Source organism: Rousettus aegyptiacus, unplaced genomic scaffold (assembly GCF_014176215.1).
Source record: "Rousettus aegyptiacus isolate mRouAeg1 unplaced genomic scaffold, mRouAeg1.p scaffold_m13_p_1, whole genome shotgun sequence".
NCBI classification, from domain to species: domain Eukaryota; kingdom Metazoa; phylum Chordata; class Mammalia; order Chiroptera; family Pteropodidae; genus Rousettus; species Rousettus aegyptiacus.
The window spans coordinates 26,121,971-26,135,692 of record NW_023416284.1 but is presented as its reverse complement, the minus strand read 5'-3'; the positions used below and the strand labels follow the sequence as shown (position 1 = coordinate 26,135,692).

At 52.6% G+C, this 13,722-nt stretch overlaps 1 protein-coding gene across 2 annotated transcripts in view; it reads right to left on the bottom strand.

Annotated features, from left to right (window-relative positions):
* KCNQ4 (potassium voltage-gated channel subfamily Q member 4) overlaps positions 1-13,722 on the bottom strand; it is a 57,009-nt gene that overhangs the window by 23,866 nt on the left and 19,421 nt on the right. For both annotated transcript variants that reach the window (XM_016140035.2, XM_036232571.1), the window contains exons 2-7: positions 2,914-3,004; positions 2,142-2,268; positions 1,774-1,949; positions 925-1,050; positions 420-530; positions 149-244 (exon numbers count right to left, since the gene is read on the bottom strand). In XM_016140035.2, coding sequence (XP_015995521.2) covers positions 149-244; positions 420-530; positions 925-1,050; positions 1,774-1,949; positions 2,142-2,268; positions 2,914-3,004 — 727 coding nt within the window. The remainder of the gene's footprint in view (positions 1-148; positions 245-419; positions 531-924; positions 1,051-1,773; positions 1,950-2,141; positions 2,269-2,913; positions 3,005-13,722) is intronic.

Genomic DNA, 13,722 nt, shown 5'->3' with positions numbered 1-13,722 from the left:
GTGGTTCCACATTGTTCTTAGGGGAAAGTTAAACTCCTCCCCGTGGCCCCAGGTCTGGGCCTGGCACACCTGTCCACCTGGCACACAAGGGTCAGCATACTGTGTTGACACACCAGTTCAGTTCAGGGCCTTCCTGGGCATCTCGTACCTGGATGAGGTTGGCCGCTGGCATCCTCCGCTTCTCAAAGTGCTTCTGCCGGTGCTGCTCCTGCACCTTCAGGGCAAAGCCAGATCCCAGGATGCCCTAAGGGGATAGGCATGATTGTGGGAATGTGATGGTGGTGGCAGGGAACAAAAAAAGGCAATCTCTGCCCATCTGAGGTGCCCACCGCCACTAATGCAGGATAGGGGCTTCGCAGGCTCTGCCCCCAGGCCCCCTCTGCCCCAGGCTGGGTGATCCTAGGTGGAGGGGAACTCACAGCAGGCAAGGCAAAGAAAGAGATGCCTAGTAAGGCGAAGCCAGCAGCCAGGACCCTGCCCAGCCACGTGTGAGGCGTCTTGTCACCATAGCCGATGGTCGTCAGTGTAATCTGGGGACATAAATGGGTTACTCACAGGGCTGGTCACAGGGGCCACCCACAGGAGCCTGTTGGGGGGCACAGGCTGATGAAAGCCTGATCATGAAGGAAGAGGCCCCCATGGTTGCCCACGAGGGGCTGGTCTCAAGAACTTGTCACAGGGACTGGTTAGAGGCATAAACATATCCCCTCTCCCACGCCCTGCTGGTCACAAGGGCCTGAGATGGGGGTCTAGATAGCGTAAGTCGGTCCACTAGGGCAAACTGGGGGTCTAGCATACAGGCTGGTCATAGGGGTCCCAGCCCTAGCCGAGAGGTCAGGGACAAGCCCACTCAACCCTGAATAGGTCACAATGGTCCCGGGGCAGTCCTAGGAGAAGGGAGGCTCTGCGTAGACCCTTACGCACCGTTCCCCACCAGAGCGAGTCGGCGTAGGAGGAGAAGTCAGAGTTGGCGTCTTTCTCGGCCAGATAGACCAGGAAGGAGGCAAAGATGAGCACCAGGAACCCAATGTACCAGGCGGTGATCAGCTCCTGCGGGGGCAGCAACGGGTGAGACCACAGGGAGGACCGAGGCGGAAGGGCGTGAGGAAGTAAGGAACGCTGTGCCCAGCTGGGGGAGGTGGGGAGGTGAAAGGTTCCCAGAATTGCCTAGGGGAGGTGTTCTGGAAGGGGATAAAAATACCCCGTATCTCCGAGTTCTCAGTCAGCCTTTCTTTCTCAGCTCCTCCCTTCAAGGAGACCCTGCCCCGTCTTCCCTAAATGGTCAGGCCTTCTCAAGACCGCAGGGCACGCCCCCGGCCCTGCCCTCCACGGTCCAGACACCACGCTCAGGCCTCCGTCCTCCCGCACCCTACCCACCACCACTCCCTCGGCGCAAGCCCATTTTGTCCCGCCCCCCAAACCCCACTTTCGGGCTTTGATCTGGCCGCATATCTAGCCCCGCCCACATTCCACCCTCAGACACGCCTCTGCCCCACAACTTTGCTGCGCATGTTGACCCCCGAACCCAGAAGCTTCGAAGTGATACCCTCTCGCTCTAGCCCTCAGGCCCCGCCTCCTGGCCCGGTCCTGACTCGTAGGCCGCTCCCCGGCCCAGCTTCTGCCCGCACCTTTTGCTGCTCCTTGGAGACCTAGTCCAACCACCCCAGGCCCTGCCTCCGCCCGGCCTCCCTCCCCCTGGCTCCACTGTAGCCTTGCCCTCCCTGCTCGGGCCGAACCTGGCCTCGTCCACATACGCCCCCCAGCCGGCCTCACCTTGCTGTGCGCGTAAACCACGGAGCCCAGCAGCTTCCAGGTGCCGCCGCGGCGGTCCATGCGCACCATGCGCAGGATCTGCAGGAAGCGCATGCTGCGCAACGCAGACGTGGCGAAGATGTTGCCCTGCGTGCCCGCGGCGATGACAGCCACTGAGGCCACGAACACGATGAAGTCTGAAGGGGTGGGGATGGCGAGGTCACAGCCAGCGCCAGGGAGCCAACCCACCCCATGTCAGGAACCCGAGGTCGGGGATTCCTGGGATCGTGGGGCTGTGGAGGGAATCGGTCCGTTGAGTCTGTGTCGGAAGCCAGGGTCTGGGTCAGGGTTGGGGTCAAGGGTCAGGCACAGGAACCAGGCCTTATTACCGATGACACAGAAGGGTTTTCTGGCAAAGCGGAAGCGGCCCTGCCATCCTCGGTAGCGGCAGCAGCATCCAGCGGACCAGACGCGGATGATGTACTCCAGGCCAAACACCACGATCATCACAAACTCCTGTGGGGCCAGAGGCCTGAGTTCTCCCCATTCTCTAGGACCGAGGCCCAGGTCACACAGCCCAGAAACAGCCCGGAGTCCCTGAGTTAGGGGTCCTAGGATTTCCTCAGACCACCTCTCCTGGATGAACCTGGATGAACCTGAAGATTCTGGAAGGCAGGTGACCCCTTCCAAAGAGACTGAAAGCCCAAGTCTGCCCTCCCTTCCTATACCCACGAGCTGTTTGGGTTTTTCTCCTCACCCCACCTACCCCCTCCCAGTCATCCCAGACTCTCAAACCCTGACCAGGTGACATAAAGTGTGACTGTCAACTGCCCCCCTCCAAGATGCTTCTTTTTAGGAGGGGGTGGGGGGAACGGCAAACATCTCTCTAAGGGCAGAATTAGCAGTCTGGATCCTGAGGAGTGGGACCTACTCACTTTCTCTCTGGGCCCATCATAAGCCCTGGCATAGAGGCAGGCGGTCTCCTGACACCTGCTATAAAGCAAGGGATGAAGCCCAGAGAGGGGCAGCCACCAGCTCGAAGAACATAGCACAGAAACCCACTTTCCGAGCCATGGTATGAGAAGCCTCTCTCCAGTTTCACCCTAATCTCTGAGATGCTACTTCACACAGCCTCCCTGAGCCAGGGACTCCAGCACTCACCAAGATGAGGAGACACTCATTGGCAAGTTCCTGGTGCTCCTGGATAGTGGAAAGCACGGACAGCACCAGGCAGCTGAACACCAGCAAAAATCTGCAATTGAAGCGTGGAAGGAAGGGTTAGACTGGATGGACGGGACAGCTGAGGAGACCGAACAGGTGGCTGTTGAGTCAGAGGAGTAGGGAGACGTTATTTGGGAAGAATTATCTGGAAAGCAGATAAATGAATCAGAGTTTCCTGGAGTTGTGCCTCTCTGCTGGGTGCCAAAGGGAGAAGTCCCCAAGCTCTGGGCAACTGAGCTCAGAGACACCTTTCAGCCCTCTCAACTGCCCTTGATGGAGGCTGTAGCTCAAAGAAGTGGTCACTCAACTGTGAGTGGTAGGTCAGTCTGGGCTAGCTGTGTGAACACACTGGCCCACGGTCCCACAATCAGGCAAAACCTCTAGGCTCAGCCATTCATGAGTGGTGGCCTCGGTCCCTGCCTTAGTTTTAAGATAGTCTTGAGAGAAGTGCCCCAGAGGTCAGCCAGGGGATCAGGGAAGGTGAGCAGCTGAGGGAGGTGCCCCCTTCCCCATGATGGCCCAGGTGGCAGAAGTATAGCCTCATCTGCAGAACGGGGACAATTACCCCTACCTTTCTGAGCTCTCAAGGAATTAAATAATGAGATGGCTATGGAAGGAAAGAGGATCAAGGAGGACAAGTAGGGAGAGTAGGATGCAGACAGGAAGAGGGTATAGGGAGCGGAATCAGGCAGCAGGGAGCCATGCTATGGAGGCCTGGAACTCTACCCGCCCTTGCCTCCGAGGGCACTGGGAAGCTAATGAGTGGCCAGATGTTCAGATATGGAAGGAACCTTAGAACCCAACTCCTCCACCACGTTTCTCAACCCAACTGCACACATGTGAAAACTGAGGCCCAGAGAGGAAAAGGCATTGTCCAAGGTCATCCAGTATGTCCAGGACAGGGGAGATTAGAGCTAGGGTTCCTAACTTCCCGGTGGATGGGCAGAGGGGAAAGGGCATGAGGAGAGAAGCCTCAGGAATACGAAGCAAGGGAGGCAGGATGAGAGGTACAGTTGCAAATGCAGCAAAAGGGAACATGGCTGGATTCCCGGAAGGGCTCCTCTTTGGGACGGGGATGTGCTAGACATGCACATGGCCTGAAAGAGATGCCTGAGGGGATCGACTTCTCTGGAAACACGTCCCTTAGGACTGACCTATAGCCTTCCCCAAATGTCCCCAGAGTCTTCCCACCTGGGACTGCTGACTCTGCATTCTGCCTAAAACACCTCATCACTGTAGCCTGCTGAGACTGTTCACACACGCTCCCTGCTCTGAGGAGCCCTTTAGGATGCCCCCTACCCTACTGTTCCCTCTCAATGCTGGGCTCCCTGTATGTGTCCCAAGTTGCTTTCTGTACAGCTTTATTTGTGTTCATGTTTTGTGGTGGCAGGGGCTTGGATTTGGAATCAGAGAGACCTAGGTTCAGATACCAGTCCTGTTGTGTGTGTGGCCCTGGGAAAGTTACCTACCTCGTCTGTAAAACAGGGGCTGACAAGAGGAAAGACATGGAAAGGGCATGGCTCCACCCTGGCCCACTTATACCTCCTTGGAGAGGGGCACCTGGCCTGCTTGGAGAGCAAGTATAGAGCTGCATGCCAACACATGCCCCTGGGCAGAGGAAGTAAGTGACAGATGTCAGTAAAGGGTTTTGAATGAATGAAGGAGGAGGAGGCCTCCCTGGCCAGTTCCAGGCAAGAGCTAAGTCAGCGAAGACCTATGGCGTGGGGGAGAGCACCAGCTCCTCCTGTTCAATAATTAACTACAGAAAACGCAGTGGCCACATCCACTGGGAATGGGGACTGCCACTGACACAGGGCTCCGGGGCATAAGGGTCCTCCCTGAAGTCACCTCACCTAGCCCCATCCTCTGGGAAGGGCTGCAGCCAAATCTGAATGGGCCTTCACTCCAATCCTAGACAGAAATCCTTCAGTCTCATTGCTCAGCTGACCTCCGATCCTTGGGTAAGTGAGCCGCCCACTGGGTGTTTCAAAGAATTTTTTTCTAAACACTTTTTGTTCCATGCCAATAGTTACACATGGATAAATGTCTGCTTCACAATAGGTTAAGTGAAAAGAGCAGATTATAAAATCTTAAGGGCAGTGTGATTACAATTTTTTAAAATGTAGACGTTTTTATATACTGCATACCGAGAGCCAGCAAGACTTATTGCTGGGTGGCAAAGTTAAGTCTGCTCTGGCTTTTGTTTTGCTTTTGCATTTCCTAATATTTTTCAGAATAAACATGGGTAATAACAAACTAATTCTAAACTAAATTTAAAAATGCATTTCCTTAAAAATACAAATGGGGGGTTGGGGGGAGAAAATACTTTTAATCCTGTCCCCACCCCTTTATCACAATAGCTTTTGCCATTTAGCAGATGTGACGATGTGGCAGCCTCTTCCCAGAGTCTAGCTCACATGTCCCACTGCCCACTCAACATCTCTCCTTGGGGGTCTACTGGCCTCTCAAACCAAATATGTCCAAAAACAAACTCAATTTGCCCTCAAATCTTGCTCCTTTCCAATCTCTCCATCTCAGTAATGGCACCAGCTTCCACCCAGGGACTTGGGCCAAATATCTAAGGGTTACCCTTGACTCTCCTTTCCCTCGACCTCCACATCCCATCCTTTAGAAATTTCTATTGGAACTACCTTCAGAATATATCCCTGAACAAACCACAGCTCATCATCCTGACTAAGCCACCACCTTCTCACCCCCGACTGGTCTCCCTGCCTCCACTCTGGCCCCACTGTAACCCACTCTCTTCATAGGAGCCAGAGTGATCCTCCTACAATGCATAGCCAGAAACCATCACTCTCCTCAAAACTCTCTACTGACTTCCCATTACACTTAGAGGGCAAAAGTCCAAACCCTCAGCAAGTCCACCATGGAAGGCGCTGTGAGATCGGGCCCCCTGCCCCACCTCTTGAATTTGATCTCCCCTATGGCCCCCCATCACTGGGCTCCAGCATTCTGATGTTCTTGCCATTCCTGAAACATACCAAATGTATTTCCACCGCCAAGCTTTGTACTTACTTTGCTGTTTTCTCTGCCTATTTATTGCTTCCTTGCTCATCCAGCTCTCTGTTGAAATATCACTTTCTTGGAGAAGCTTTCCCCAACCACCCCTTCTCCAAAATGATAGCCCCATCCCCACGCTTTCTCCCCTTACCCTGCTTTATTTATTTATTTTTTTCGTAGCACTGTCTAAAGACAGTAAACGAATAGTAGAAATTCATAGTAAACAAACATTGAGATACCATGTCACCAAAGTCCCCAGACTGTACCCAGTAAGACTCCCAAAGCCCTAGCACATCCATCCCTGACCTGTTGGTCTCCCCAGCATCTTTCCTGAAAAGAGAAGAGAAGGCAGATCTCCAGCTTTGACCAGTTCCATTTGGTAGATGCTGTTTAAAAAGCCCCTGAACTTCACCTCCTCTTGCCGTTATGCTCTGGCTGGGAGTTTCCTCACCCTAGATACTCAATACAGCTGAACAGACATACTTAGTCTGACAGAGAACATCTTGTGTTCCAGGTACCTGAAGAACTGTCCCCATATTCCAGTTGAGGAGATGTGGCCTAGAGAGGGAAACACTTGCTCAGGATCACACAGTGAATAAGTGACAGAGCTGGGGCTGGAAGCCCAGCACAGCTTGACCCCCAAGCTGCCTTGGCCTTCCCCAGGGGTCCTCACACAGATACCTGCTCTTGAGAAAGCAGAGCTGAGGGAGGGAGGAGACAGTGGGAAGGAGCCTGGAGCTGGGGTCTGATTGTGTCTTCCAGAACCAGAACGTGACTTCATTCGTGCAACGAATAAAGACTATAGATTGCCTCTGGCCCCCTCTGGGGCCTCAGTTTCTCCATATATATAAATATAGATGGTACACAGGAGCTGGCTGGCTTGGGCCTCTATAAACACCCTAGCAGAGAGGCCAGACTGGCAGCCACTTTCTGGAGCACCTTGGCCCATCATGTCTGGCTGAAATTTGGGGCCCATGCCCAGCCCAGGGGACAGAGCTGGGACAGGTTGGCATCCTCTGGCTGGCTCTTCCTGGCTGGGGGTTATTGTGAAACCTATCACAACCCTTCCTCCCCACTCCCCTGCCATTCTGTGACCATTTTACTCATTCAGGAGGGCAGCAAGGAACAGGCGAATGGTTTGCTTAGAACCGTGGTTCTCAAACTATAGTGGGCATCAGAATCACTTGGAGAGTTTATACTGGTTTCTGGGCCCCACTCCTAGAGTGTCTGGTTCAGTCAGTGTGAAGTGGGGCATGAGAATTTGCATTTCTACAAAGTTCCCCAGTGACACTAATGCTGCTCCTCTGGAGACCACTGAGAATCACTGGCTTAGCTAATGCGAGCGGCTATTAGCTGCCTCAAGGCTTTTTAAACAACTGTAATCATTGCCTCCTCTGCCCTGCCCCGCCCCCCATCTCCCTCGGCCTAGCTCTAATCACTGCCCAGAAGCAGCCACAGAGCAGGAGATGGAGGGAAGTCTTTCTGAGGAAGCAGGTCTTGTGCCAATGTTGGCTTTATCTCTGATTTGCTCTGTGACCCCATAACTGCCCCTGCTGGCCAAGGGTTTCTGTTGGCGGGGCACTGTGCCAAGCCCTCTATAGGCATATCGCTCCTCACAACAACCCCATGAGAGCTAAACCGTAATCACCAAAGGCTGACCAATGAGGAGACAGAGGCTCAGAAAGGTGTATGATGATGGCCGCGCAAGTCTGTGAGTATACTGAAAACCACTGAATTGTACACTTTAAAAGTGGGGCGGTTTATGGTGTGTGAATTATGTCTACTTAAAGCTATTATTTAAAAGGAAAGAAAGGATAGGAAGAAAGCAATTTTAAAAGGATAGGAAGAAAGGCATACAAGGTTGTCCAAAGTCATGAGGTTGGGACCTGAACCCAAGTCCACCTAGACCAACATGCCATACCACCTCTCTGAGCCTCAGTTTCCCTATCTGCAACATGAGGTGGGGGGTGTCAGCCTTATGACTCTCCAGCAGTGGGGTAGAAGGGAGAGGGTCAGCCATGAACTCACTTCCAGATTCTCTGGGATGTTCCTAGAGAGACAGATGCTTGGAGGCTGGAGAGACGGGGTTACAGGGAGGGAGAGTTGTCACACAGCAGAAAAGGGGTTATTGCCCAACCACTCTGAGCCACATTCACTTAAGAAACATTAACTGCTATCTACACTCAGCCAAGTTTATTGTAAAGCCAGAAATGAATAATCTGCCCCCCCCCAAGAAATTAACAAGTATAATAGCAAGGATATGATGGATGAGGTAATAACAGTGTGCCCAGGGAGTTGAGGGGAGCCCCAAGACAGCTTTAGCAGAGACAAAATGGGGGGAATCGATGAATACTTGTTGGAGGAGGCAACACAGACAGGGGTGGGGGTGCCCCGAGCAGAGAAAGCAAGATGTGCAAGCGACAGAGACATGGGAACCTGTAGACGGCACAGGTGGGCAGCAGCTCTGGATCATGGGGGCCCAACGTATAGTGAAGAAACCAGACAGAGTCGGATCCAGGGGCTTCGAATGGCACCCTCGGGCATTGCTTTTTATCCTAAAAGCAATGGGGAGCCACTGCAGAGTTTTAAGAGAGGGAACGACATGGTCTGATTTGTGTTTTAGGACCACCATTTAGGCAGTGCGAAGGGTAAATTAGAGGAGGCGAGACTGATGAGGAAAAGCAAGTAAAAGGCTTCACGATAATTCGTTTTATAGAGATGCTAGTGGCAGCACTAAAGAGAGGTGGAAGGTCTGGATAAAGTTTTGGGAAGTAGGACTTGGTAATTAATTGGAAATGGGAACAAGGAGGGAGAATGACTCATGTTTCTGGTGTGGGCATTGAACGCACGAAGGTGCCATGAGTGAACTGTGATGGGAGACCCCAGGGAAGAAGCAAGTGTGGAGAGTGATGAGTTCCATTCTGGACATGCCGAGATGGAGAGGGCCATGGGACACCGGGCGAACACTCAGTAGGTATGAAGAGAGAGACCTGAGCCAGACATGCAGATCTGGAGGACATCAGGGTAGAGGTGGTGACTGAGGCCATGGGAGCCGCTGAGACAATTCGGAGAGCATGTGGGAAATTTTAGAGGACCCAACTGAATCCCAAGGGGGAGAGACGCTCCATCCAGATTGGGAAGGAGCAGCCAGAGGGATGGGAGGGAAACCAGAAGGAAGAGGTGCCAGGCCACACGAAGGAAGTGTTTCGAGAAGGAGAGAGTGGACAGCAGTGTCAAATACTGCCAAGAGGTCGAGGGAGATGAGTCTGAAAAATATTCACTGGATTTGATGACACGTTGGTCACTGGGTGCCCTGGCCAGCGCAGCTTCAGATGGAGAGAAGAACTAGAGCTGGCCCTGATGGGGTGAGAAAGGGAGAGAGGTAGTAAGGAGGTAGAGACAGTGAGTGTAGGTATAACTATTTTCGGAAGTTTGACGCAAAGAGGCTGAGATCAGTAGCTAGAGAAGGATACAGGGAAAAGGGAATTTTTTTTTCCTAAGGTAAGAGGAGAGTGGAAAGAGGAGAGAAGAAGTTGAAGATGTGGGAGAGAGAGGGAATGTTCGATGGATGAAGTCCACAGGGCAGCAGGGAGGCTGGGATCCAGAGCAGGGGAAGAGCTGGTGCTGAGCAGAAAGGAAGCTGGCCAGCTTCCATGGTGACAGGAGGGACGAGGGAGAGACTAGGTGGGGGAGAGGGACGACAGGGAAGCCCAGAGGGCCCCACAGGGGTTTGACTTCCTCTGTGATGAGGAGGCCAGGTCTACTCAGAGGTGGAGAACGGGGTGGGCTGAAGAGATCAAGGAAGTTTGAAGCAGCTGCAGTGAGGGACTGGAGAGGGAACCGACCAGGCCATGGAGAGGGCTCCCCTGGGAACACAGGACCATTATCCCCAATAATGAGAATGGGACAAAAGCACATCACAGGTGCTCCACATACACACTTGTGGTTTTGTTTGCTTTGTGGTTTTGTTTGCTTTGAGGTTTTTTGTTTTTGTTTTTCGGCATCGATGATCCTAAGGGAGGAGGCAGCCTGTGTGGGTAAGGAGACACACCTCTCCCGAACAGGCCAAAGTAAATGCGGATCCAGGCTTTGCCCCTTCTTCTTGGGCCTCCCTCCTTCCTTCCCGCTCTCCAGTGTCCCTCCTCCCAGACAGTCCTGCCAGTGTCTGCCACCTGCCTGGCCACCAGCTGGCTCCCTCATTTCTATATCTGGCCTTGGGAGTATGTGACTCCTTCTTCATCCCCAGACTAGGACCCCAAAGGCAAGATTTTGTCTTGGGGACAGATGAGGCCAGTCTGTCCCCATTCAGCCAAGGTTCCTGGAGGGCAGAGGCCATGACCCTCACCACCTTCCAGTGGAAAAGGGTTTCTTAAGCCCCAAACCAGACCTGATACTGCCAAAGAGACTTCAGCTAGACCTGAGAGGCACTTCCTGATGGGGGCGGGGGTGCTGCAGTGTGGCCTGGAGGGCCCCGGGATCCTCTGGGAAGACCAGGCTCCAGCTTCCTTTTGCAAGGGAATAAAGGGGAGGGGCAGTCAGCCAGGCCTCAAAGCGAGGCTCTTTCCAAGAATCCTCAGGGGCTGGGACAGAAGTTTCCCCTGATCCAGCGATTCTAAATATGGCAAAGGGAGCAAAAGCACGTGACCCAGGGCCCCACACAGGGCTGCTGCATGACTGCTGCTTCTCTGGGCCAGAGGCTGGTGCTGGGGCTTGGGGCAAGGGATAAGATCTCAATGGAGTCTCAGTTTCCCTGCCCAAAACATGCAGATGGAGGACAACTCAGTGAGTGCTAAAGTCCTTCAGACCTACGACTCTCCTGCAATGGGATGAAAGGGAGAGGGCTGGCCCTCAGCTCAGTTTCAGATTCTCTGAGGATGTCCCTGGAGGGACAGTGGCTGCCAGTACACAGAACAAACTATGGGGGAAAAATGCCCCTTCTTGGAGGACCAATTAGAAAAAGGCATTCTCTTTAGCCTGAAAAATTATAAAGAGTTGACCCTTCTAGATGGCCCTGCTAGAAACGAGCATCCCTTACTCCGTGCTGATGCTCTCCTGAGCACAGTCTGGACTTCAGTGCCACTGGCATTATCTCAGCCAGGTCCCTTTGCAGTGAACAGGATGCAGAAGAATGTGAGGAGCCCTGGGGATCACCCTGATAGCCACTCCAGCCCTGGAAGGGACAACTCTATGTGGAACCTCGTGGCTCCATGGCCCTTTTCAGGCTGCCACTGATTCATCTAGGGCTAGAGACTGACGCGAGAAAGGTCCCCACTCAGTTGCGCTGAGCCAATCAGATTGTCTTCCTCGGGAGTGGAACTAAGAACCATAGAGGAAAGTTGGCAGAGGTGCGGGGAAGTAGAGATGAGACTGCTGCTCTGGTGTCTCATCTTCCTGCTCTGCGCCATGAGGCCCAGATGCGCTTCCTGCCATGATGCTATGAGTCTTCCCTTTCCTTGCAGTAGGTGTCCTCCACCTCCACAAGCCAGTTTTTCTTGAGCTAGTATGAATGGTCTTGGTCCCAGTAGAATATGGAAGGTGGTATCTTCTGGACAAAGTATTTAATGAGTCATAGTCTGGTCCTCGCCCACCGGGATCCGCTCCAAACCTTCTACTTGTTCGTGCCGCTTCCCTCCATGCCAGCCAGGGTACCTGGTGCACCAGGAAAGTGGGCTGAGCAACACATCAACAGGAGCCAAGGGTGGGAACAAGGAGGAACAGGGGCCATCCATCTGCTCATGGTTGGCCAGGCCACACTGACTCCTCAAACAGAGCGTGGGAGGCCAGCAAAGTAAGAGTGAACTTAAAACAAGATGGCTAATGGAAACCGTTCCCTGGTTCTACCCGAGCAGCTCCATGTAAATCTGGATGACTCAGTTCTACATACTGAGCTTGGCATGAGATTTCATTTGAACAAGGAGTTCGTTGCTTTTTTAAAAAAGAGTGAAATCCACCAACTTGCAGGTTGACGTCCAAACCAAGCTCCTTAGTATGGTTGCAGGGAAGGCCCTTCCTTACCCACCCTCCACCTCACTCTCCACCACTCCGTGTCCAATCTGGCATTGGTGCTGCATTGTCATAGCTCTGTTCCCCAACAGCAGAAAGCAGGGACTTATTTTCCTTCCCTACCTTTGCTCATGCTGCTTCTCTTCCAACTTAGCTGAGTTAGGTGGCAGCCCCCACCTTGAGGTCTTTAGTCTCCCGTCCCCATCTCTATGCTCGCCTCCATTATGGCATTTACCTCGGCACATGAAAGCTCCGTTTGAGTACCTGCCTCCTCCTCCAGACAGAACGCTGGTTGAGGTCTCGTCCTTTCCACCCTGAATGCTCTGTGGCCAACTCCGAATGGGCGCTGAATATGTTTCCTGAGAGAGGGGACGACCCCAGCACTGGCTCTCTGAGTGGCACCACCCACCTCCCCAGTGTGTGTCACCCTGCTGGCCACATCTGACTCCACACCTCAACCCTCCCGTGGCAGGCGGGATTAGGAGGGCACCTGGGAGGGCAGTAACTCCAGGAACCACCCGGTCCAGAACCACAGAGCATTCACTCAGTCACTCACTCATTCATTCATTCATTCCCAGAGTATTTGCTGAGTGCTCACGATGGGCCAGGCACAAAGAAAGACAACGTCCCTGCCTTCATGGAGCTTACATCTCGTGAAGGGAGATGGGTAATAAGCAAAGAAAGGTTCAAAATGTGAACAAAAAAGGACTATACAATAGCCCTCACAAGTTCCACTGAGCCACATGGCAGGCCTGACAAGCTCAGTGACCAAAAGTAACCACACAGGATGTTCCATTCACAAATTTATAACCAGGTAGGTCATAATGGGTAGTCACGCCCCAGGCCTATAGCTTCCTTAGCAAAGGTCGGTCTTTACCTTAAGTGAGCTCTGTCTATTCTTAGCATCTAGGATAACAAACCTTTGCAATGCAGGGTAATTTTCTTTTCCTCAAAGGCAAAACCACCAACACCAGAGCACAAGACCTCATTGTTATCTTGTTGCCCGCATACCATATCTATTTACTGTAAACGTTAATTATTAACTATCCTGTCCCCCTACCTCAACATAAAAGAAGTTTGTGTTTCCCCAATTTGCCTTTTATCCAATCCTAGAGATTTCCAAGGGTTTGGTTTCTCCTGCTTCCTTAATCTACCACCAATGGATCTTTCTTAGGTCTTCTCCTTTGATCCTAATGTATAAAATAAGATACAAAATTGCCATTCTCCGGAACATTCGAGATCTTGCTCCCCCTCATATGAAGTCAGTTTAGTTCAAATCAACTCACAAAATTCTCTACAGGTTTGGACATTTCGTATGTCGACAAAACTGTCAGATGATGATAGAGAAAAATTAAGTGGGAAGAGGGGCTAAGGAACATTGGTATGGGAGTTGGGGGTTGGTTATTTTAGAGAGAGAGGTCAGGAAAAGCAGCTTTGAGAAGCCTTGCTGTGAGCAGAGATCTGAAGTAAATGAGGAAATGAGCCATGCGGATATCTGGGAGGAGAGAGGAAAGCAAGTGCAAGAGACCTGAGCCAGAGGGTGCAGGTGTGTTCCAGAAGCAGGTGTGGAGCGCGTGAGCAAGGGGAAGGTGGGAGGCTGTGAGGGCAGAGAGGCAGTGGAGGTGGGAAGCAGATCATGTCCTGGCTATTGTGAGGATTTGGGTTTTTACTCCAAGTGACATGAGGAGTTTTGAGCAGGGAGTAACATGAGCTGACTAGTGTTTG